The sequence below is a fragment of the Passer domesticus genome, chromosome 7 (genome assembly GCF_036417665.1).
Source record: "Passer domesticus isolate bPasDom1 chromosome 7, bPasDom1.hap1, whole genome shotgun sequence".
NCBI classification, from domain to species: domain Eukaryota; kingdom Metazoa; phylum Chordata; class Aves; order Passeriformes; family Passeridae; genus Passer; species Passer domesticus.
The window spans coordinates 144,491-170,596 of record NC_087480.1 but is presented as its reverse complement, the minus strand read 5'-3'; the positions used below and the strand labels follow the sequence as shown (position 1 = coordinate 170,596).

General features: G+C 44.3%; 1 protein-coding gene across 3 annotated transcripts in view; it reads left to right on the top strand.

The window, feature by feature from the left end:
* Positions 1–5,520: 5,520 nt before the first annotated feature.
* ARHGEF6 (Rac/Cdc42 guanine nucleotide exchange factor 6) overlaps positions 5,521–26,106 on the top strand; it is a 36,736-nt gene continuing 16,150 nt past the window's right edge. Inside the window, exons 1-9 of one of the 3 annotated variants that reach the window (XM_064426410.1) lie at positions 5,521–5,712; positions 6,713–6,796; positions 14,412–14,496; positions 19,088–19,215; positions 19,623–19,824; positions 22,364–22,434; positions 23,602–23,696; positions 24,356–24,451; positions 25,284–25,406. In XM_064426410.1, coding sequence (XP_064282480.1) covers positions 5,548–5,712; positions 6,713–6,796; positions 14,412–14,496; positions 19,088–19,215; positions 19,623–19,824; positions 22,364–22,434; positions 23,602–23,696; positions 24,356–24,451; positions 25,284–25,406 — 1,049 coding nt within the window. In that variant the 5' untranslated portion in view covers positions 5,521–5,547. Of the gene's footprint in view, positions 5,713–6,712; positions 6,797–11,325; positions 11,577–14,411; positions 14,497–19,087; positions 19,216–19,622; positions 19,825–22,363; positions 22,435–23,601; positions 23,697–24,355; positions 24,452–25,283; positions 25,407–26,106 lie in introns of those variants that run through there. The other 2 variants (XM_064426409.1, XM_064426411.1) reach the window with 2 other exon arrangements.

The window sequence follows — 26,106 nt, the reverse complement described above, 5'->3', positions numbered from 1 at the left end:
TGCAGACTTCAGGTACCTCCAGAATGGTTTAAGACTGTAAAACAGCTGTGTTTCATGGCTCTAAAGCCTACCCTATTAAAATAATTTTTCAAGACAATTCAAGAGCAGCTGGTTTTGGATTTTATGTGAAAGTGTGACTTGCTCCTGTTTCTCTGAAAACAGAAGAAAAAAGTGGTAGTGGCTGACATGCTAATCTAGCTTTCTGGAAAATAAAATTTCTCTACTAAATAATTGCTAGTAAAAATATGGAAGTAACTTAGAGTGTGTGCAGAATTTGATAAAATCTAGTGCAGATTAAAGGAAAAGGACAGCTGTCTTTTCCGAGAGAAGCATTTATGTAAAGAAGCATGTGTACTCTCTTATGTAATTTTTTTATTGAGTCTGTAAATGTAAGAACCTATTTTGCTGTTAGTTTTAAATTCTACTTTCAAGAACCAACTTCAAAATAGTAAAAAAGAAAAATCTGTATTTTGTGTGGTTGGTTTATCTGACAGCTGGTCACTGTTACCAGGGAATCCTATCCTGTGGGAAGGATAGGTTCTGTTGTATACTGTGTCATGTTTGTAGCCTCTGTTGGGTTAACAAATCATTCTCATAGAGTGTCAGTAACAGCAACTCAATAACTGCAATGCCCTTGTCAGAATATGCTATTAATGTTTTATAAATACTCCTGATAAATTGCTGCTCTTGCTACTGCCCTACCAGCTTTTAATTTGTCTGATGCTTGATAAAATTTCAACCAGCAAATGCTGTCCTTGTCTTTGTTTTCCTTTTAAGATGTGACTGTTGAAATATTTAAATTAGAGTCTTACTGAAAGGACACTTCACAATAGGTGTTTCTGAAGGTTAAGCACATTGAACCTTTTTCATTCAAAAATCACTAGTCACTAGTATGCCACTAAAGTGGATTAGGGAAATAGGTCTAAAAGTAGCATTTCCCCTTCATTTCCCCACCCACCTGCAAAAAACCACCAGGGGTCAGTTTTTAAATGTATAGTTTGATCCAGATGTAGGTCTTAAATTCTCTAATGAAGAGATGAAATGCTGTCTTTAATGAAGCGTTCTAGGAGACTTCAAAAGATACTGACAAATCATCATATAGGTTGTGTCAGAATGTTTTAAACTTCATGTGTGTGCACCTCAGCTCTCTCTGTTAGTTGGGAAGTTGAAGCTTAATTACTCTTGACAAGTGAAAAGCTTCCCTTTAAAAAAAAAATAGATGCTTTTTTTTCAGTTTAGTAAATCTGTTGTGATCGTGTTGTAATAAATACAGGTGTTAGAGACAAAAGCGCCCTGTATCAGCCTTCTATTCAGCTTCTAAACAGGCATGGTACCAATGTTAAGGGAGCAGTAAATAGGTCTTAACCTGTGGCAAGGAAGGTAATAATAGCCCTGTGGAAAAGCTGGCAAATGAAATTGCCAGCTGTATACCTTCCTTGATTACAAGTTTTATTTATAGCACATTATTACTTACAGATTAATACCAGTATGTATAGCAGTGTATTACAGAACTCCTGAGTAGCATGCTGAGATTATCAAGAGCTGGTGGAATTTTGTGGTGAGTAGAATTTGAAGGGGGAATTCACCCAGGAATTGCAGTACTTAGTACCTGCCCTGGAGATGGTGTTACACAAGCAGCGTGCATTAATACAAGTTATCCTCGGGACATTTTAATTATTGTGTTTAGCTGTTGATGTGCTTTCCTACTGTTGGAACAGATCAAATAAAATCCAAATGTATTAACTTTATATATAAAATGAATTCATAGATAATCTAGTATGTTTGTCTCTTGGCTTCTGAGAGGGTACTAACTTGCATTTCCTTTTTCCAGTTCTGGTGACCAGAAGGTGGCCATGCAGCAGTGGATGTGCATTGGAAAATCAAAGGATAACAAGTCACAACTGATACAGCCTGGCTTTTGAGTGTAGTGTTGCCCACCATGTGTAAACATTCAGGAGTTGCCTTTGAAAGTAGCACTACGGATCTCTTGGACATACATAAAATTTCTGGTGGAAGCCAACCGCTGTCTGCCATAGCTCACACCTTCCAGCAGTCCAGGGTGAGCTGGTTCGTTGCTCATTGCACACACATTCTACAGCAGCGAAATACTTGGGTTGCCTTTTACATGTGCTTGCCATTTATGCTGATAAAAAGAGCAAGTTACACAGAAGTGAGTCTTAGTCCGCCTGAATACAGAGGACTTCACCAAGGAACCATGGAAAGTTGTGCTATATTACATTTACAGTTTTGTCCTAGCCTTCTGGATGAGAGGAGGGGAGTGTTGGTGTATTGAGACAATGTTAGTGATGAATGGCCAGAATAATTAGTGTTCCTGTATGTACACTGGACAGTGTAGTACATCTCTTGGGAGTCGGTGCTTCGTTCAAAACTTTGTCTTGATTTTGTTGCATTTTTCTCTTACATACGTGTTGATGGGCCAGTGTATGCGAGAGGAATCCTCAGGCATTGGTATTTCATGTAGAAAACTCATAAACAGTCATGGATAATAAAATTTATACTGACTTCTGTGATAGACGTAAACTGATCTCATTTAAACAACCCTCAGTTCATAATGAGTAGCTAAAGAAGAAAAAGCATGCATACCTTGTCTCGAGATTAAAACTACATTTGCAGTGAGGATATCACTTCAAACCTCAGTTATGGGCTGCAGATTCTAGAGTAAATCTGTGTAGCAGATTGGTAGAATTGCAATATTTCCCAGGCCAAATAAATTTACTGTTGTCAAGAATTATGGATTTGGGGTTTTATTATCTAATTTAAAAGAAAAACATATTCTCGGAGATGCTTGGATGGTGGTCAGGATTACTAGTGTTACATTTTGGAAGGTTATTGTTACAAAGTGATCTCAGTATCTCTTCTGCAAGGAGTAGTAACATTCTGTATTCTTGGACTCCTTTTTCAGCATTAACTTAGAGTGTTGAGCGCTGCTGTTCAGGCTGAACTGGATCATCGTTCCTCAAGTGTAATGCCCAAAATGGCAGCTACTGTATGATCAGTGCCTGCCTAAAATCCTAATTAATGAGAATGTACCCTGATCTACAGTATTAGCTCATGCACAGAGTCAAACTTTGCCGTTGAAAGCTACCAGTTGAAATGTATCAGTAGATTCTGCAGCAGACAAATACTCCAGTGCTGTTCTTTGTGGTTGAGTATTTTCCCTCTGCTGGAAAAAGAGTGTATTACTTAAGCATGTGTGACTTCTAGAAGAACCACTCAAAAATGGTTTCTGAATATGAGACTGCTCGTCTTACCTTGCTCCTGCCCCTGTGCTGTTCTGATGTGTATGCTGCCAGAGTCACTTGGTTGTTGGGTAAAGGAAAGTCACCCCCTTTTAAAATAATGCTATGCTATTTACTCATCACTGGTATAAATCAGGCTGTAAATAAGTTTTTTTTTAACTAAGTTGACTCTGCAAGAGATGATCTGTGATTCACTTGATTTTTTGCTATCAGCAAATAGACAAAGGTGAAGCCTTTCCAAAGACCAGACCAGACAATGTTCCTTCCTTAGTGGCTCTACCTTCATACCTTGGGTTTGCCACAGAATTAATTCTGGTGTGGAAGTGAGTAAACAAGCTGGAAAGTATTTGGAAAGTTCTCTAAAGGATGTGAGGTTGGGATTTGAAGTGGCTAATCAAAAACTCCATAAATTTTTGGACTTGTATCTGCAGGTCTTTCAAGCAATTGGTAAGTATTCAAGATGTGGGAAGTATTTTCATTTAATTGTAGTTGCAGACATTAATATCTGCTTGGCTGCAGCAGCTGCATGTGAAATAATCATAAAACTAAACCCCTCTATCTATACCAAAGGTTTCCTGTAGAGGAGGGAGTGGTGAAGTACTTTGGTGTTCAGGTCTGTAACACTGACTTCAATGAAGCAGGTGTGCAGTTCTCCCAGTGTTGGAAGTATTTCTCTTTACATCAGAAACTGCTGTGTTCTGATGAGGTGACTGAGGTGTCTTCTATCCAAATGCATGTCCCCATTGATAAATGAGAATTAGTAGTTGTCTTTGCTACCTGCAGATTTAAAAAAAAAAGAATTATGAAATTATGGATACTGTATGTATTTCCTTTTGCAAAGCAGTAGTGCTCATGACAACTGGAAATAAACCCCAAAACAATTGCCAATTAATCATAATTTTGAAATATTTTGCACACAAGTTTGTGCCTCACCAAAGAGCAGTGAGCTGTGATTGAGCTGTAGCCCACTTTATTCACAGTGCCTGCAGCCGTGTGTTACGAGTAGTCCCACACTACAGAGACCTGGAACTCATCCCAAAGTCCTGAAAAAGTCAGAATTGTGTCTAACCCTGAACAGACAGTTCTTATTTACTGGTGGCTCTTAAAATTGGTCCATAGGTAGGTCCCAGTACCAGTCATAAGACTTGCAAAGTGGAGGCAAAACTATGTACACTTACTGTGTACAGTTTATTGCTCTGGTGCTCTGTTTTCCCCAACCCTTTAAATCACTAGTTTGGTAACACTGAGTTCTTGAATGCTGCTTTAAGTAACAGGGTAGGAATTGGCTCAGAACATTGTAACCAAGAAATTCTGGTCTCTAGGATACTTTGTTCCTGTTGGATTCTTGAAGCCATGATGTTCCAGCTTCATCCGCAACAGAATTGCTTCATTTTCCATCTGTTCTGGTGAAAGGACAGTTGCAAAGATGACTGGACTTTTCTGACTTGCTGTAATAAGTAGTGATGGTTAATACTGTCCTGGGCAGGGTGGAAAAATACCTTCAGTGGATCCTGAACTGGTGGTAGAAAGGGACATCTTAATAAGACAAGCAAAATAGTTGGGAATTTTGTTCTCAGCTTTGGATGACTTAAATTCCTGACCTGTTTGAAGTTATCCAGATAATTGTTTTGAGAGATTATCATCTTCTAAATAATCATGTTGGATTATATATGAACTTCTACACAGCAGTTGAAGAGATTATTCATGCGTAAAGTGCATGATTGCAATTTATTTTCAAAAATCAGACAATAGAAAATAGAAAACTACTGTAAAAGGTAATTTTAATAAAGGTTTGCCGCGTGAAGTTGAAAATCTCGTGTTAGTCCTACATTCCTCCAAAACATCACCATTGTGAATTCTGTTTTAACACTGGAAATAAACCATTATTTACAGTATTAAGAAATTTATTTCTTTGGGTGATAACCTTAAGTTCAGACCACATTTACTAGGTGATAGGGTGCCAGCTGCCACAAGGAGGAAGTCCCTATGTGAGATATTTTTGGTGTAATAACAATATAAAACACTTGCCTTTTCAGTCATTTTGCGAATGTAGTTAACAATTTGCTTTCCCTGTCTCCTGCTGAGTGCTAGAATCTTTTATTTTGACAACAGTTTTGTACCTTAGAGTAACTTCTTTTAGTTCCGAAGATTTGGTTTCTGTACCAGCCAAAACCAAAAAAAAAACAGTAGTTTCACATTTGAGCTGCAGCAGGAAGGTGTAATCACGGATGTGGGTTCCAGCACGCTGTTGTACAGAAGAACAGCGCTGGCGGCAGAGCTCTCCACCATGAATCCAGAAGAACAGATTGTAACATGGCTTATTTCACTAGGAGTCTTAAATTCCCCTAAGAAAATAGTGGATGATCCGGAGGGGTTCCTGAAAACTTCTCTGAAAGATGGAACTGTGCTTTGTAAACTCATTAATCGGCTTCTTCCGGGATCTGCAGAAAAGGTAATGGTCTCTGTATTTTGCTACATTGAGACAGAGCCCCGCTCAATGAAACCCTGCCCTGGGCATTCTGAGGCTTAGTTACTCTGGTGAGAGGAGCAAGGAGCTTCAGAGAGAGGTGTTTTACATTTAAGTTTCTAATTGAGAGCCAAGTATGACTGTAGCTTTGGTTCTTTGATTTTGTTTCTACATCCAGAAAAAAGCCTGCAAGGTTGCAGTTGACTCATCCATGTTCAGTCAGTGGCAGGAAATACCTGGCCTGCCAGAGATGAGAATATCTTGATTTTAAATAGAAGGATTTGCAGTGTGTCAGTATTTACATCAACATAATTAATTGCAACTGTAAATATATTCACTCTTTCAGAACTCTTACTGCAGAATGCTTTGTTAGTCAGGAAATGCACTGGAGAAGCAGATTGGAACAGGAATAAGCAAATAACGCTTGCATCTGTGCCATTTGGTCTGTCCCAAGACCAGCAAATCTCTTGGTACTGAAGCCATGTGAATGCCTCCTGTTATAGTTCGACAAGGCATGTATTCACAGTCCAGAAGTGTGATAAGAATCTGAAGGAGAAAGAAAAGGGAAGGAGCCTAATGAGAGATAGGAACTGGCAACACAGAAGAGAAGTTTTTGAAAAAGCTACACAACAGGTTCTCCACCCCATTAAAAAGGAGCCTTTCATTATGCAGAAATCAGTTTTGCTAGCTTCTTATCTTTTTCTTTCTTGTGGTGGTTTGGGGCAGCATGTTGTTAAAGGTCATCAATTTCCCACTGTCAGTTAGGGCACTGTCATATGCTGGCATTCAAAACAAGATGCTGACAGTTTCTATGTGTGCATCACTTCCTCCAGTGGCTTTCTTCCTGCTTCAACAGCTTGCCTGCCACCCCCACCCGCCCCCTGAAGAAGCTTCCCTAATTCAGTATAAAAGGCACATGTCAATATTCATGCAGGCCTTCTCAGTACAGGCAATGCAATGAGATCAGTGGATTTTCTTTCTTTAGTATTGCCTGGAGCCTAAAAATGAAGCTGATTGCATCAGTAATATTCAAGAGTTCTTGAAAGGCTGCGCACTTCTGAAAGTGGAGGTAAGTCAACTCTAGATCCTTTCTTTTATTGTAACTTGCCAGCTTGATCAGCCTTCTCAAAGGAAGCCAGATATCAGAGGGAAAAAGTTGGTATCAATTCATCATCTTTTGTATTAACAGCATAAATCAGAGCATGGATGATTTAATGTTCAGTCTGGGTAATTTGGACACAGTGTATTAACTGTGAGCTTAACAGATTCTCATCTTTTGAGACAAAGCATGCAGCAATAACAGGAAATCTGTCTAAACAGATTTCAACCTGGACCTGTTCATAATTCTTTTTTTTTCATTATTAGAAGGAATTGCATGTTTTAGCCCTGCTTTAATGGGAAGGTGAAGTATTCTTAATACTGCAGTATTTTTTCATCCCCTGCAAATATTGTGTAAGATTCTGGCACACACATATTAAATTGTTCCTTACACACACACACACACAAAAAAAAAGATACCTTTCTTGTGGCTGTTCCTGATCCTATCTGTGTAGATTCTTATGCTTAACCATAGCTCATATTTGCAAGATCAGGGTCTAAATGAATCACTTCACAGTTCTATTAATTTTGCCATCAAATTTGTTACTATCTAAAGACTTTTGTGTCACACTTAAATTCCTACAGTAAAAAAAAAAAAGAAACGTGTAACTATCTTGTTTGAAATATGCTCAAGATTGTAGAAAAAAATCTGAAGACAAGTCTCCCAGAAACAGGGACAGAATCCTTGGGCATTATACAGAATATTCATGCACCACAGTGAAATAAGTCCAACCCACAGTAGCTCTGCTCCTGCATTTTTTCCTTTGAGGGTCTAAACAAGAAAAGGGCCCTTCTCTTTAGAGCTTTTTAGCTAAGCAGCATGAAAATGTACTCATTCCAGAACTGTCTCCCTGGTCTTTTGTTGCCCAGTGATGCATTCCTTGGAGCCTGCTGCAGCAGCACAGTTTTAAGAGCATATATATATATATAGAGAGAGAGAGATGGATAATCCCTGAAGGCCTATTGCTTCAGAAATCACTCGTTGCCAGTCTTCTGGTACTGACCATGTGATTTCCTCCATTTTTCTGAGAGTTTATTTTTCTATTTGCAAACTAATAATAAAGTGGTTGTAGTGGAAGGTATTTTTAAAAATGGGAATCTTAAACAGCTAAAAGGTAGGATAGGGGAACAGTCCTCACCTGTTGTGCAGTGCCATCTCATAGCTTTGAAGCTCATCTGCAATGTTGCAGTCACATTCCACAATTTTCAGATACTCAGAACAGGCAACATGGTGTGTCCATCTCTAGGTGTTCCTCTGATTCTCCATGTGCCTTTTTGTCCTTGGCTTTAATGAATTCAAGATTTCTGGCTTCTTTTTTCTTCTGATTTATAACCCACTTTGAAATATTCTGAGCCTTCAGTAGCTTCCCTTATGCTCGTGTGTGCCTCTCCTGTTTGTTGTGAGAGGAGACTTCAAAAGCTGGATAAAAACTCAAACCTCTCTAGCTCAAGTTTAAATTTTGCAGTGAAATGACAACAATTTCATCTTGTTTATTTGTTTATTTTCTAAAATATTGTCATACTAGAACACCAAGACATGAATTTTGCTTCTTCCTAGCTCTTCTTTGTAGCCTCATGCAGAAGAGGGCTCAAGGTAAGACAGCTGAGATGGTGGGCAAGACATGGCACAGGCAGAGTGCTTATGCTTCCTTCCGACTCTTCTCCCATGTTGCCAGCTTTTCTGAGTCCTCTCAAGCAAAGCCTCTGCCATCTGTTCCTTCTAAAAGCTGCTCTGTTTGGAACATCTTGACAAGGAGACTCTAAGCAGCATTCCTACGGGTGATCCTCCCTCAAGCCTGATCCCTAGTTTGCCTTGGAAAGGGCCATTGCCCTTTAGGAGAGGATTTACTGCATCACATTTACTCTGGAAGTATGTCTGGAGCATCTGAACAGGCAGAGAACCTTCTGCTTCCAAGATCTATCAGCATTCAAGTTGCAGTGATCAGGTTTTAGATAAAAGGAAGATGAGCACAGAATAGCATTCTGTTCTGCCTCAGCAATGTAGCCTGAGGAAAGGGTAACATCATGAAAGGTCTGGGCTTAGTATGTTTTAATTCTGTCACAGCCATCCTGCTGCTTACCCACCCCATGGATATGAAAATCAAACCCCGATGGTTCTCTCAAATTCTGCCCTTCTCATAATGCCTCAGTGAACTAATTTTTTAGATATGAAGAAATACCCTAGGGCTGGACCTGAGCCACTTTTGTCTTGAGACTGACAAGGCTATGTTAAGGTCAAATATTCTGGTCCTGTTGCAGATGTGAACAAAAGAGGATATTCTGAGGAAAATGAGAGTTCACAACTTATTTCCTGGATGCTGACTTGTACAAAAGGGCCTCATCCCAGGGAATCTCAAACATGACATCAGCATGCCATCCTGGCATCCCTTGGCTTCCTTATACTCTGCTTTCCATTTGCTTTTGTCATGGGTGTTTGTGCAGCTGCCATGTAATACACCACTTCACTGGACATTGCCAGCGTGCAGGAAAAGTGGTCAGTGTGGAAGGTAGGGTTTCCAGCAGCTTTTGGTGGAAACTCAAGTCCCACCTCCCACTGAACATACACTGCTTGCCAGTCTTTCCCAGTAGGAGGGAATGCATAGAGGTTACTCTTTCAGAGCTACGCATATGCACTTCCCTCCTACCCTTTGTTGTCCTGGTAACTCAGGAAGTGGAAGAAAGACACAGTGAGGCAAACAGCAACATCTCTTGTTTTACAGGCACAGTGAAACATTTGGACATAGGGGTAGAAGGACACTCTGACCTTCCTGCTATGAGCTGGCTCCATTAAGATGAAGCCATTCTATAGGCTGGAGGTGTAAGCTGGAAGAATCCACCTCATGGCAGAGTATAAATAACAAAACTGTTCCTTAGCTTCAGCCCAGGACTGAAGCCTGAATTCTTTTGCTGTTTCATGTGTGTTAGTCCTAAAAGAGATGGCAAGCAGGGGAATCACCCCATCCTTCTAACTAGTCAAGTGTTTTAATGAGGTGATATAATGACACTGTGTCAAAAACTTTCCAACAGCTTTTCAGTGCTAGAATTTGATCCAGGTTATAAGAATATCAGTCAACCAGCTCTGCTGAGACAAAGAACTAGGCAAAAGACACGGGCACTTCATTGGAGCTTAGGTGTCCTTAGAGGATTCTTTCATGGTTTGGACTGAGGAACAGTGCAGAAATCCTGAATGTGCTCCATTTACAGTGTGGCTTCAACATCTGAGCTGTGTATCTGACCCAAGAACTGGTCCAGTGAGTGAGCACTGCTAAAGCAATGCCAGCTGGATGCTGGTGGGTTGAGGTGGAAAGTGGACAACAAAGAGTTCTGTCCTGATGGCCAGGTGCAGTCTAGTGTAGAAGAGTCAGGGAGGAGATCATGACTAAAGAGAAAAAATCATAGAAGGCTCCTGGTCTTGCTTGTTCTTAAGGACAAAAATGAGAACTTTGCTTTTGCTCTTGACACCAGTGTGCATATAACAACAGCAGATCAATAGCTAAGCATCATTTGCTAGTAAAGAAGCACAGGACCTTCATTCAGCAGCCGCATTTTATTGTTATTAACTACAAAACTTCAGGCAAGGTCTGAATTTTGTGAACTAAGAACAGTATATGCAAGATAAATCAATAGCTGGATTAAACCTGGCTGTCCAGAACAATCATAGAATATGCAGAAGGTAATTACCATCACAGGCAGCACAGAGGTTATTTGTGCTGTTGGAGGTGCCTGCAACCTCCAACAAACTACTTGGATTGAAGGCGTGGGAGAGCAGGTGAGAAATCATCACCCTTTTAGCTCCCCATCCATGCACTCCCAAAACCTGCTCTACTTTGGCTTCACTCCAAAGTGACATTACCTCTCTAGATGGATAACATCAGAAGCAAGAGCTCCTGCCCAGCACCAACCAGCACAAGCACTGGAGAATGGGTCTGTCTGCAGTTAGAGGATCCAGTGTACCAGAGACCCCTGGCTCCAGGTGTGTGGTCTGTCCCTGCATGGGGCTGGGACAGCTGGGCTTCACCCTGGATATCAGTGCAATGCTCCATTCCCTGTCTACACTGCAACCTGCTGGTGTGCTGAAGTATCTCGGGATTTTCCTGTTCCCTGTAGGAGAATGTTCCCCAAACAAATGGGCACAGGCAATAGAGGACATGTCTCACTGCCTCTACTGAACTGTGCTCCATCTATGGGCCCTTCTGCAGTGTTTCTCTTCACAGTAGTGCAAACCTGATGCAATTACTGTGCCAATAGTGTGAGTATTCCTTTCCTGTCCTTTAAAATTTTTCTTTTCCTTCTTTTTTCCCCCTTTATTTTATCTCCATCTTCTTCTCCTTCTCCTTTCCCTCTCTCCTAATTCACTTTTTCCCTTTCCCTCTCCCCTTTTCCCTTCCCCGCCCTGATTTACTTTTCCCCGTCCCCTTTCCCTTTCTCTCCTCCTCCCTCCCCCCACCTCCGGCCTTTCTCTTCTTCCCTTTCCCATCTCTTTTGCTCTTTGCCATCCGCTTCTCGCTCTTCCGGCGGTCTCCCGGTGCCTCCGGCCCGCGGCCGGCGGAGGGAGCTGCGGCCGCACGGCCGCGTCCCGCAGCGAGCGGCGGGGCGGAGCGGGGCGGCGGCACCGCCTGTCACTTCCCCTTCCCTTCTCTTCCCTTCTCCGCGCCGCGATCCGGCTCCGGGTCAGAGCCGCAGCGGCCGCTCCGCAGCACCGCCCGCGCTGCCGCCATGCCCCGGGGCTGCGCGCCCGCCCGCCCGCCGCCGTGAGTACCGAGCGCGTCCCCGCGGCTGTGCCAGCCGCTCGGCTGGTGGCTCCGGGCAGCTCCCGCGGCTGTCCCCGCTGGAGGGGGTGGCGGCAGCGCGGCACCCGAGCAGAGCACCCGGAGCGGTGCTTGTGCTCCGGGCGCTGCCCGGGGCAGCTCTGTCTCGCCGGTGCTGGCGGAGCTGCGGCCGCATCGCTGCTCCCGCTGGAGGCAGAGGCAGGTCCAGCGGCAGCAGCCGGGTCAGCATCGCCGGGGGACGGGCGGTGCTTGCCCCTGTCCTCGGGTTTGGAGGGGTCGCGGCCGCTCCGGGCTTCGGGCTTGGCGCCCAGCTGGGGCTTATCCGACTGTGGACAGCTCGGACTCGAAACACAACCCGGCTTTCCCCAACTTTTCTGTGCTTCCCGTCGCGGAACTGGGATTTTGGGTGCTGATAGCTTGCTAGCCGCACCCGGGTTTGGGTCTCCTCGTCCTTCCCGCTGAGGCGGGTGCTCTGGTCCCGGGGCACCGGCTCCTGCTCATCCCCTCGCTGCCTGTGGCGGAGGCTGGCGGTGCGGCAGTGCAGAGCTTCTCTTGCCCGGTGCGATGCTTGACGGAAACAGCCAGTGTTTTACCGAGGGGAGCTGCAGTCTGTGATTCGGGAAGTCAGAACAGCGTTTCAATGGAGATCCTCAGATGACAGTTGTAGATTTAAATCGGATTTTAGTTATATCCATCTGATCTTCCATATGTTAGAAGTGAAAAAGCCTTTTCTGCCTCTATTTATCTTCTAGCTGCAGCTTGTCTTTTAGCTGTGAATGGAATTATCAGTGGATTGTGCTGGAAAAAGTAAACTTTAGCTCATAAATCAGGACTTTTCTGTATGAGGAATTTATTCTGGAACGAGCTGCAGAGTATGTTTACATTACAGTAGCTGACCCCACATAGCCATTGTTCCACAGTGGCTGTTCCAGAAAATTTCCCCATGAAGAAGTTCTAAGTGTTATTACTTGCTTTTGTGCTAGAATTTTTTGCATATCTTTCTTCCTACCATTTTCATCTGGACTTTGTCAGCCTGATGACTCTGACCTTACAGCATTATCCTCTGCATTGAAGGATTTGGGATGTATTTTACTACTTGGCTCCTTAGGAAAAAAATGTGTTAATTCAAGGTAGAACTTTATTTTTCTGGAATTACTGAAGTGGAAGGAAAAGGATATGGATGAAAAAATGACACACCAGAGAGATGCATGCAAACAACCCAGACTGGCTGTTCACTTTGCTCTTGTGCAACTGTGATGTCCCATGCTGCAGCAGCTGCCACTGGGGTCAGCGCACGCCCGGGCTCTCTGTTACCGTCTCCCTTTCCGTGGAGATGGGAATATTGCTGCTTAGGGCTGAAGGCTATGCTTGCATGGCACTGCCTGTAACTGCAGGGCAGGAAACCTGGTTCCATGCACCTGCTGGCAGAGGGGATGGGTCCAAAGGAGCAAACCCACGTGAGTGCAGGTGATAGATCAACTCAGAAACAGCCCAAGGTAGGTGTGTATGTCCCTGGAATGTGCAGAGCAGTAGATGCGATGAAAGCAATGGAGCTGCAGGTTTAAATATTTGTAATGACAGCAAACTGTCCCCATGCTAAGCATGGATTAAATATCTTTAGGGTAAAACATGCAGTATTGAGTAGCTGAGTCAATCTGAAAACATATTTTCAACAAAGAGCAGCCTTCGTACTGTTGTACTATGTTGGACTTTGGTGCTGCTCTGGTGTGCCTGTTCAAGAGGAGGAGAAGCTGCAAGCATCCAGGGCTGTGAGAGAGGACGGTCCCCTTCCTATTTGAAATATGCCAAGCGTACTCAGTGAGCTCTGTGTGGAATGCAAGAAAGGGCTGTTTTTAAGGGCAGTACTAGCCTAAAGGTAATTAAGACTTGTCTCCTTATTTAGCAGGATATACTCTTTCGTGTGTTGGAAGTGTTTGTAATTAGATGGTGTCTGCAAGGAGAACTTTCAAATCATCTTTCCTGTTCATTGGATTTGTGTATCTGTGGTCTCGATCTGCAAGACAACATGTATTTGGGGATTAGCAGATGGTGCCATGGTGGCACCAATGAGACAGACTTTTTGTAACTCTTTGCTTCATTAATGGTAAGATTTGTACAGTCTGTAGGAAATTGAGAGCATTTTTTAGGTGTTAGAGGGGGATGAAGTGTTTTGGAAACTCAAACTGCCCTCACTGTTCTGGTGGTGATTTCTGAAGTGTACAAGGTTCAGGTTATTAGTCATGGAAAATAAGCCCGCGCTAACCATGTATTTCTGTTTCACCATTGAGGATTAGCAACAACAAGTTCTTTAGGGTGAAATGTTTGTATATAAGATATCTGGGTTTGTCTTCCTGTAAAAAAAGTGTAAATAAACTATATATTGCAATAGCAGAAAATTCCATGTGTATTAATTCTGCTGTGGAAAATACGTGTGTGTTTATACATAGATCTGTATGTACAGCCTCAGTCTCTTCAGCTCTCGATAACAAAAATAGCAACAAAATCTTTCTTTCCCTCAAGGCCAGCAATAACCTTCTCGGTGATTTTCAGAGGAGTCTCTGCTCTGCAGACAGCACTGATTCCTTCCCTGTTCCCAGCCTTACACTCCAAATGCTTCTGGGTTTCCCTGCCCTTCCCATGCTGCCTGCCAGCGGTGCCCCAGGAATTCTCTGGCTGTAAAGGAAATGGGACTTGTCAGCCCTGAATGATCATCCTTTCCCTGTTGAGACATTGGGGCTGCCTAATTCCCATTGTCACCGGCTCCAGCAGCCAGTGTGAGATGTTTTGGGCTCGACTGACTGAGTTCATCTTTCACAGGTGTTTGATCCACATGATTTGTACACTGGAGATCAGTTCTCCAAGGTCCTGAGCACATTAACAGCTGTAAATAAGGCTACTGAAGGTAAGAAAAAAAGGGTTCTTGGTTCTTCTGTTGTCCTTTCAAACTACTTCTTGTGTGTATGTAGGGCTGGTTTTTAATTTTTGTTAATTCCTACTTTATGGTAACTTCTGGAGGTTTGTCAAATTGTGCTGCCAGCACTGATGGCTGATGGTGGGATTGATATTTCAGGCTTCTGCCAACTCTGGGTTAAAATGTGATGTTTCAGAGTTGCTGTATGAACTCTGCAGAGCTCAATTATCACTTTACACTGAGGGACCTCTGCTCATTTTTTAGCATTAAGTATTAAGGGGCCTCAAAGTAGGTCAGCATAAGGGATCCTCAGTGTAAATGAACATGCACCTCCCAAAATGCAAATATCAGATTTTTTTAAAGAGTTGTGTTTTAAAGCTGAAGACAAAACCAGCTTAATCTGCATAATACCTTTCCTGAATGCCAAAGTAAATGTTGTTGCTAGCTGCTCAGTCAATTGTATTGATGTTTTTCTCTCTCTCCTCTCCCTGGCTCCGTGGAGTAGGCTCCTGGATCTGGGAAGCAAGCTGATGGCTTGTCCCTGGGAGCAGGAGTAGGCTGCTGATGCAAAACAAATCACCTCATCCTGATTCCATCCCAGATATGTAGCTGTTCCCTACAGATTGTTTTAAAATGATATTCAGTAGCAGAGTCTGTGAAAGGAGAAGTTCAACAGGGACTGGGGAAGATGGCACAGTGGTGCTCTGGGGAGGGGTGAGGGAAGAGTCTCTTTTCTGAGATGATGAGGAGCAGGTGCTGGGAGGAGTTCACAGCCTCTTGTTATACAGGTGTGTTAGGACAGACTCCTGCACACCCACCGAAGTCCAGCACCAGGAGAAGAGTTCCATTTCCTGTTTGCAGGTTACATTTGAGATGGTTTAAAGGAGGAAATTTCAAAATGAAAATTCATTACTTTCCTCTCATGGGAAAGCTTTTCTTTTGGCTTACTGCATTATGTCTATACATTATATAAAGTGGTGTGTGAATCGTACATCAACATATCATACATCAACATATATCATATGTCTAATAATAATATATAATGTATAATAATAGTATATATTTGTAAACCCTCTCCCACCCCCTGTGATTTGTACATATGTATGTATGTGTGTCTGTGTGTATAACGCTGCTCTGAAGAAATTAATGTTCTGAGGATGCTGTTCTGCAGCCAGGACTCGGCTCTGCTGACAGCTCACTCTGTAGAAGTTTGGGAATGGGAATTTGGCCTCAGCCAGCCTCAAAACCTCCTCAATTACCAACAGCACCTGCTGACCCTGTGTAGAAGCTCCTGCAGTTCAGTGTGATGTGGGGTATAAAATGTAGGTTAACTTGATGGGGAGCATCCTCTGCAAATGCTGCTGTTATGATTGATATTTGCTTCAAGCAAAAGCAAAAAGCAGAGAGAAACTCCCTGGCCTCTGTCTTTGCCTGTTGCTGAACTGGAGGGGTGTGATGGGGTGTGTGCTGACAGGGTGGCAAGGCTGCAATGCCATTTTCTCATCCGTTCCCTTATTTTCAGCCCCAAATCCATACTTCCAGTCATCCATGTGCCAGCTCAGCCTGGGACAGGGCTTTGCTGGGGAATAGTTCCTGTCATGTGTTACTGACAGGGCTATAGAGAAACTGGGATCCTCTTGGTTTCATGACAAACATCTGTTTGAACATATGCTTTCTGTGTTTAAATGTTAAAAAGCGCAATGCCTGTGATATAATTAGCTGCTCAGGCAGAGAGCACCCTTGGGAAAAGTACAGGGTAAACTAAATATGTGTCTCAAACATTTACTTTTTGGTGGCTTAGTCAAATTCCTGAGGAGCAGGAGCCTGTGTCCTACAAACTGCCACTGCAGATGGTCCAGTTTGTCTATTTTGCCAGAGGCCACAGGCTGAACAGAGCATCAGGGTAAACCTGGTACCAGCTACTGCAGTTGCTGCTGTCACCAAGGCTCCGACATGCCTGCACATGCCAACACCCTGGTTGGAGGCAGAGGGAAATAGGTGTCCCCTAAGGAAAGGTTGTGGGAATGTATTTCTCACATCCATTTGAAGTCCAAATTCTTGTGTCTTCATAGATCTTTCTATGTAAATAAATGGAGGCATCATTTGTAGTGGATATACTTGTAGTTCAGCAGCTGTCCATCAAAACACAGCAATACAGATGCTTTATGCTTTTTGTCTGCAAGAGAGGGCAGGGGAGGAAAACCAGCTGTGCTGGATCAGACAAGGCTCATCTGCCAAAAATAGTGTAGGAATGCGGGCAGAAAACCCAGCTATTTTAACCATAGTTTAAGCAACATATGGCAGCAGTGTTCCGTGCTGGACCAGGCATAAAATAGGACACTGTCATGATGCGATATAAATGATACACTTCCCTGCCAAACTGTCAAAGGCAGTTTTACATTTGTTTCTAGGTTGCTGCAGATATTTATAAAAGCTTTGGAAGATTGGGAGGGGCAGGGAGAGTCATAAAATCTACAGTAATGGAGTAATGTCCATGGGACTGTGGCTGATGACTTGAATAAGTGGAGTCTGGACTCAGGAATTATGCCCCCCCTTTCAGAAGGAATTAGGGGAAGAATATCTCACACTGGCAGGCAGCCACACCCCTAGCCTGTGAGTCACCAAGAGCAGCCAAAACCACTCCTGCTCAAATATCAGGATGCTTCAGAGACAAAAACCCACTCTGTTGGCAAAGTGGGTTTTACATGGGGAGGGGTTTTGCAGTTGCCACAGCCCAGAAAGCTGGGCATTCACCATGCAGTTGTCAGGCAGTTGTGTAATGAGCAGGACAAGAGAGAAAACTGACTCACTGACAGCACACAAAGTTTGTCATGAATGTTGTCCATCTCTGGAGCATGAACTGGCTAGACTGGTGTGTGAGTACGGCATGGCTGGGCTTTGTAAGGCAGCAGCACCTGGCAGTCACAGTCATGGAGGTGGTCCCCGCAGCGCAAGGGTTAGGAGAGAGACAAAGCAAGTCCCTTCCCCAAGAGCTCACAGTTTGTGTTGCTTCAGGTCCAATCTAAGGATGAGGTATTTTTCTATTGAAATAAAAATCCTCTGAGGAGAATAAAAGCCCAGCTGAGTTCCTGTAACTCCTACCAAACTTCCCCTTCAGAATGAGTTTTCCATGCTGACATTCAGACTGGAGGAGAATGGAGGAAAAGCAGCCTTGCAGTTTGTCTTTTCTGATTTCTGCACACATTTTATGGCTGTATCACCCTCTCCTCTTGCAGTGTTTTCAAGGCAGAACTCCAAACATGGTCCACGAACTTGCACATCCAGCACAGGATTCCCTGCAGACTGCTCTGTTCTGCTTTTGAGGTCCACTGGCACATGTGGTCCCCACTGCAAGTGGAAAACTCTAACACTGGAATGCAGAAAGGTCCTAAAGTCTGAAGAGAAGCTAAAAGACCAATCTTAAAAGTCCTTCACCATTTACTGAAATGATAATATCTGCTGTTGTGTCTTTTGAGCACCATGGGAGACAGAAAGGAGATGATCTGAGTGGTGTCCCACAGTGTGGTGTCGGGTACAGTAGCGGTGATGCACTGGGAATTACTGGGTGGTTTGTATCCCATGTTTTTACACTTCTGCAGCATCCAACAGGATTCCGGGGCTCAGCGCTGCCAGATTCTGCCAGCGCTGCTAGATTCTGTCAGGAACTGCTCTTAGCAACAAGGCTACTGACTCAGTCTCTGCACAGTTAGGACCAGGAAACTTTTTACCCTCTGGCGATTGTTTTGGTATTAATATAGAAACAAATCAGTAATTACAAAAACAGATGTGTCAGAGCAGCAGCATTGCCTCCAGCATCAGGTGGGGAGCAAAACAAGCCTAGAGACTGGCTTGCAAAGCAAGGAGCTCTGAGTGTGAAGGAGGCAGCTCCAGGAGCTGCTGGGATGATCTGAGCCTTTCCATGGGCAGTTCATCTCCTGGGGATGACACTCCTGTCCTTCCTCGGCATGGCTTGAATCCCTCTCTCACATGACTAATGGCAGTGGTCCATGAAAAGCAATCAAAATAGTGCCTAGCCTCTTTCAGCTGGATAATGAAGCCAGAAGGACTCCTCTAAATAGAGGAGCGATTGTGTTGGCCAACTGTTCAGCATTCCTCCCCACTCAGCGGGATAGCCCACACTGCAGCTGCAGAGGTGACCTAAGAGCACTCACTGGAGAGCTAAACTTTGACACACCTTCAACAGTACTTACTTTGATCCCAGAAACACCCCCAGTGAGTACTGAATACTATTCTACTTTTCTACAGTTTTAAGAGCGATTTCAAAGAAATACTGCAATTGGATGTGTGGCTGCAGAGCTGGCACAACCTAGGAATGCCTTGGGATGCAATTCAACTTCTTCCATGATGGAAGGGTTATCCCAGCCCAGAAAACCACCCTCACTACTAACTGGGAGCGCCCACACTGCAGATGCCATGCACTTGCTGTCTTGCTCTCATAGATGCTCTTTGAACTGTTGTGCCCTGTTCCTGTTCTCTCTACAGGCTTTACTCTTTGCTTTGCTGTGATGTGGAGGGATGGTGGACAGCTGAGTAAAACTCAGATGTTGTTTTGTTTCCTCAGATCAGCTGTCAAAAGGGCCATGTTCACATCTGTCGTCTCTTAACTCCACGGCTGGAGACTCCCAGAGTGACTCCAACGGCACAACTTCCCAGTCAGCAAGAGTGTTACGGAGGCAGTCCAAGCCTGTGGTACCCTTTATTTAATGTCTAATCGTGGGTTTGATGGCCTTGGGGGTAGTTGTGATTGGTGCCTTTGGGTCAACACCAGAGGTTGTTCTCCCCTGATCTCCATCATGGGTTTGCTGTCTCAGTTGGAGAGAGTCCTGCAGCTTCTCCAAACTGCAGTGTTTTTCTGTGTGACATGAGAAGAGTGATTCTTATCTGCCACCCATTGCACTGGAAAACTAAATTAATGCTTGGGAGGGACTTTGTGGTCCTCTGAAGGGAGTGTTTACACAGCAGCAACCTATTATTGGTTGTTATATAGAGCAATACTGAGAAAACAGCTGTCACAACAGAGAAGAACAATGGCTTGTCCTGGTTGTTTCTGCTTTTTTTGACTATTTACTGGTGTTTTTCCACATTTCTTTCCTTAGGAGATGACTGAGAATGGCAATCACCAGCTGGTGGTAAAGGCCAGGTTCAATTTTAAGCAGACCAATGAGGATGAGCTCTCTGTTAACAAAGGAGACATTATTTATGTCACTCGAGTTGAAGAAGGGGGCTGGTGGGAAGGCACCTTGAATGGAAAAACAGGCTGGTTCCCAAGCAACTACGTCAGAGAAATCAAATCTACTGGTAAGCAAATTGCTTTCAAGGGCTGATTGAATGACAGTGGCATAATGCAGTGAGGACCCTCGTGCCTTTGGGAAATTGCTGCTATTTATTAAGGAATGTTTGTGTACTTCAGGCAGCTGGGCTAATGGAAGGATGAACAGAAGGGTAAAATGCAGTCTTTCAGATGAATTGCTTGAGAGCTGCTTCACCCTCTTCCCACCACATTGAGCCTTTCTCTTGCTCCCCCAAGCCCCAGCAGCATGGAAGCAGGGATATTGTCAGAGGATGAGGACAGAGCTGGATGTGGGTCCCTTTGTCCTGAAGAGCTGTCAGGTCATTCCAGTGTCTGAGCTCAGAACTAGCTTTTTGTTAGAGACCTTGGTCAGGCAATGTATTTGTATTTGATCCTGGCTTTTCAGGCATCAGTGGAATGGATGTTCACCATCATAGTGTGGAATCCGACAAAAACTGCATGGCCACAGGGCATTGTCAATGTTTTTTGTCCAGTAGTGATGGTTGATTTCACAGAGTACATTTTTCTGCAGATGCTTCTGCAGCAATATTGTGAAAGTAAGAGAGAGAGGATGATCTGTCTGATGGCATCTGCCTTTATTGAGCTTTGTCTTGAGTGTCCTTAACATTTTCTGCAAAGTGGTTGTACCCAGACATAGGGTGGTGATGATGTGAAGCCCCTGCCCAGCTGCCCTGTGGCATTACACATCCATTCAAACAGCTCACCCCTGTCCAGGCCTTTGTCTGAAATTAGACTGTTTTTTTGCAAAATGAAACTTAACTCCTTAGTGTGCCTTGAGCACTTAGCATAGACAGAGAACAATTGTGTGCTTGGTGTTGGTTCTATGGCTCAGGGTCTGCTCTGGCCTCAAACACAGATGCCAGCAGGGATCTGCGAAGTAGCTGCAACATGTGCAGCCCTTGTTAGACATCCTTCCTTCTACTCTTGCAAAAATAAAGCAAAGGAGGGGAAAAAAATCACTATATAGTGCTCAGAATTAGGTCAGGTTTTATTTGATTCTAAATGAAAAAAATCATTGTTAGGATATCTCATCTCCTACTGTTTCCCTCTGGGAAATGATGTCTGAGCTGGAGCAGGAAGTTGTAGCAGGGATTGAAAGCTGGTCTGGCACAACTCAGGAATCACTAATTAACTCAGTGAGGGGAGAAGAGAGATGTTTTAAACAAAGGACACCAAACTTGAGTCCTAAAGGGAAAATCAGATGGGAGCTGCATGACATGACAGTACCTTACTGAAGTGAAGGGCCAGTCTCCCATCGATCCTGATGGAAGAGCCCATGAGATTTTTCTGTCTGTGGAGCTTTTCCCACCAGATCCTCTCTCAGCACCATTTCATGTGGCAGGAGGGTTCATTGCCCTGGTGTCTGCGTGCTCAGGAGATGTGTCTGTATTGCAAGTGAGGAATGAGGGACCATCAGTAAACCCTCCCTGCCCCAGGAATGCTGCTGGAGCTGCAGCCAGCAGGGAGCTGCTTTTCTCACCTCCACAGTGTAAGACTTCAGACACACTGAATGGAGTTACTTGTTTTTAGCAGTGTCCATACCTCTGCTGTGTCCTAGGTGTGCCCTTTGGGTGGAAATATTCTGTGATTCTGTTAAATAACTGTGGAGCTGAGCTCTTCTGAGCCTTTAGCTGGAAGTGACAGGATGCACTACAAGGGCAATATTTAGGCAGTACAAAAAGAGACTGAATTTATCAATTTCAAGTTTCTCCCCTGCTATCAGTGTGAAAGTAATTGCCTTGTTTGAGCGATTGCAGGGAGCCAGGAGAGCCAGCAGGCTCCACGTGCCACGGAGCTGTTTCAGTATGTGCAACGTGGCCAGGACTGGGGCAGCCTTGCACTGCCTGCCTGTCCCAATCCAGAGGGAGGATGGTGTTTCTGGGAAAGCCATGCTGCTGGAAGGGAAGAAAAATTGGAGCAGGGATTTGTCCATATTTATGTGCGTGCACATACGTACAGACCTGGAGGCATCCACAGGGATTTATCAAATGCAGAATGAGAATTGATTTCCAGGGTTTTGTGAGCTTTTCATTTAAATCTACCTTCATTCAGAGAAGGATTTTGCATCACAAGTGACTGTGGGGACAGGAGGTCAGCATATTGATTGGGGTTGGCTTCAAGTGCCTTATGAATCACCTGGAAAAAAACATAGTATCTGTCATTTCTGACAGACACCCAGTTTTAAAACCAAATTTAGTGGGCCAGGTGAAGCAACACTGTAGTTCCAAACATTGACAGATACTGGGCTGCTGCCAGGGATTTTGGAGCAAACATGGATGTTGGTTGGCTGAGGCTGCACAAAGCTTCTGGTGTGACTCGCTTGACCACTGTCAGTGTTGTGCATGCCACTGGTTTTATCCTAGTTTTCTTTTTTTTTTTAAATGGGGAAACAAACCCTGCAATTGAAGTTTTGTGGTCAGAGGGGTGAAATTATATTTGCTGGACATAAATGTGGCAGTGTCTTTTCCTGATGGAATAATGAGAGCTGTGCACTGTAATTTATTCATGGGTGTTTTTTTTGTACAGATAAACCACTCTCTCCCAAAGCATTAAAAGGGCTAGAAAACACTCAGATGACAAAGAATTATTACCCTGTGGTAAGTTTTAAAGTGCTGATCGTACATTTTAATAAGTACCATGTTATTAATCTTCTGAAGTACCTCCTTCCCTTAAAAATCATTGATGCAATATGTAACAATTGGGGATGTGACTCTGTGTTTAAATGCAGCTGTTTCCATTCCCTGATTCAAGGCCATTGAGACAATAAACCACAAGTGGAAGTGGCTGCAAGATGTCAAAAGTAGAAACTTGAAGTAGACAACTGAGATATTTAAGGAGAGGTGGCAGCTTTCAGATCAGTGCAGGGGGAGAAGGCATAGTATTTCCTGTTGATAAAGATGGGGAGATAATGCCATGGTGTAAGCAAGCGAAATCAGGGCTCTGGCCCCTTTCTTGGGTTTTGCTGGTGATGTTAGACCCCGCGGTGCCTGTCCTATGCCTCTGCCAGCAGCTGCAGCCCTCAGAGAACGGGCAGCTGCCACAGCTCATGGCCTGGCTTTGTAACTGGACTTGGCTTTGGAGTAGCCTGCCAGGCCATGAATTGCTGCTGCAGAAGGGGTAGGGAAAGATCCCCTCCTTTACATATTGCTGCCGAAGCAAGGAGGTCTGGTAAAGTAGGGGCAGCTACCACAGCCCCCTGTGTCCAGGCTGTGATGTAAGAGAGTGAAGATGCCTCATGTGAGCATCCCTGGCTCTCAGTGCTGGAGCTGGATCCTGCTCATCAGTATGTCTAAATATATATCAAGCAAAGCAGAAGCAGTATGTCCAGGGAGCTGGAAATCATGTCCACTGTCTCCAGAGCTTATCCACACTGAGAAACTGGAGTGCTGACTGGGAGTGTGCAGGCACTGTGTTTGTCTGCTGTGCAGCCAGAGACAAACCAGCTGCTGAGATGGATTAGCAAGACCAAACCCAGATCATTACATCCCTGAAATGGCAAATGAGGTGTGCCCTGCTTGATCTGTCACAGAAGCCATCCTTGGTGCAGCCATTAACACCTGCTTTCCAGGCCCCCCAAGTTTACAAAGTAAAATCTCTATATTTGACCACCAGGACTTCCCTGAGTGTTCTGGGTTCTGCATTAAGAAATGTAATTTCTGGACTTAAGACACACTTCCATGCTTTGCCAGACTTGGAAGCTGATGTCATGTTCTTTTGACTAATTTGCTAGTACAAAAATCTTAGTGCTCTGTTTATCACCCTAGGTGTTGCAAAATATTCTGGAAACAGAACGAGATTATGCGAAGGAACTACAGTCACTTCTGGGAACTTACTTAAGACCCCTCCAGTCTTATGATAAGTAAGATATAAGGGCATCTGAGGTGGAAAGAACACTGTGGGAGCCTTGGGGTGTCATGGACAGAGGGCACGTGTTTAGACATTGTCCAGTCAGGAGAGATGGGAGAGTTGTATTCTAAGGCCTCTGTATTTCAGTCACTTCTCCCTTCCCAAAATCTTCATGTGGGAAAATTTTTTGTGCTCTCAGCCTTGTAGGCCTAAATGAGGGTGTTATTACTCTTAGGATGACAGAAACAGGCACATTAGCTTAGGAAACATCCAACCTCACGCAAGGAACAAAAGCCCCTACCTGTTGGACCTTCCTCCCATAGGGAAACCCATGGCATGAATCCCTGAAGACAAAACTCTCTGTGCACACACCTCCTTCCCCACCTGTGGCTGAAATCCCATCTGTCTGTGTCTATTAGACAGATAAAGATCTGAGAAGATTAGTGGGAATAAGTGATTAAAATCCAATTGAGATAATCCTTTGCAGCAGACTTCTTCTCTGGGAGACTGTGGTCTGTAGCTCATAGATCATGAATTTTGTGTTCTGTCTGATGCTGTATCTGGGGAAAGAGAAATTTTTGTGCCTTTTTGGAAGGGCTGCTGACAAATAAAAATGTGGTTCTCCTGAGAGCAACTTCTCTTTAATGGTGACTAGTGATGTGGCTCTTGTAGGCTCAGCACAGGGGACATCGCGGCGTTGCTGGGAAACATGGAAGAAATCTCTGCTTTTCAGCAAACACTGAATCAAGCCTTGGAAGAAGTTGCAAAGTAAGTTTGTGTCATAGCACAGAGGTTGTTAAGCTTTTTAACTGTAGCTAAAAATAATAGAAAGGCATGTTCATTAATGTTTCTTCTGACTGCTGTCTTAGACTTGTTAAATATAGAAGAAAATATCAGGACTGAGGAGAGGTTGCAGTCAGTGCTTTGGCAGGAGGAAAGGTAGAAGGAACTCTATGATTACTGGTGTTAAAGCATCTGCTGGATGAGTGTCACTAGAACTGACACAGAAGTGTGCCTAATGCAAAGATGCAGGCATGTGAAGGGTGGGAGGTCTGGCAGGCATGAAGATGGGAATTGCCAGGCAGCAAAGAGCAAATTATTAGAGGTGATAATTTCCTGCAGGGAAGCTGACTGACATGATTAGCCTTAGCTAAGGGCTGAAAAGAGATGGGGAAGGACTGAATATTGAGAATATATTCAGGCTGTGGCTTCTCCTTCTTTCTCTGTCTTTTCATATTCGTGGGCAGCCCAGAGAGTGCTACTCCCCCACCCTCACACTGCCCTTAGTTCCAGCGCATCCTCATCATCTGAGCTGTAGCTCTGCTGGTGAGACATACCAGGTTGAGTCACAGGTTGTCTGAGGCTGATAATGGGTTGTGATGCTCACTGTCTGCACCACAGGAACCCAGACCCACCTGAGGATCCTCCTCTTCCTCCTCCCCAGGTGGCAGGTGTGGATATTTTGCTCAGTGCTGCAGTTATGAGGTGACCTGGGAACATCCCTGAGCAGTGGGTAGCTCTTGGGCAGGTCCCTGAGAGTCCTGTAGCTGCAGGGTGCAGATCCAGAGGCTTAACGTGGCTGGTGTGTTGGTGTCTGTAGGCTCCCTGAGAACCAGCAGCGTGTGGGAGGCTGTTTCATGAACCTGATGCCCCAGTTCCGCTCCCTGTACCTGACGTACTGTGCTAACCACCCTTCAGCAGTGAATGTCCTCACACAGCACAGGTGAGTGATGGAGAAGGAGATTCAGACTCCTTTAAAAAGTTAACTTTTGTTATTAATACTTGGCCTGGCAAGGCTGTTCACCTATGTTTTGAGAATAGGTCAAGGGTATTTCCTGCTGCTGGGACTTAGGGCTTTTCAGCAGGGCCTTTCAGCTTCAGCATGAAGACAACTCACATTGCTCATGTTCAGAGCTGATCTCACAGGTCCTTTTTGCACAGGATTCACTCCCACCTTGGGTGAAACAGGCAGCCTCTGCTCTGGCAGTGGCATCTTCTGTGATTGTTACCTGCTAAACAACCCAGGTGCTGTTTCAGACCCACTGCTCAAGTGCTCACACACTGACAAATGGGAGGGTGCTCCCCTGTGGCACCACGGTGGGGAGCACGTTGTTGCAGATGTGCAGAAGGAGGATGGTCATCGAGTCACCCAGTTACCCAGTTTATTCATTGAGCTTCTATTCAACCAAATGGTTGATTTTCAGGGTCATTGGTAGATCACATTAATGTGTCTTTCTTCGATGTGACCCACATGAGTAGACACTTGAATTTGTGTGATGTCCTGCTCAATGGTGTGCCAAGTCAAGATGCTATCACTGTGTCATCCCTAACGCAGATTCGCTGTCTTCCCTGCAATGATGGGAAAGCCAGGACCACATGCATAGTGTTTAAGTTTTCCCATTCTGCAATGGAAACTCACAATG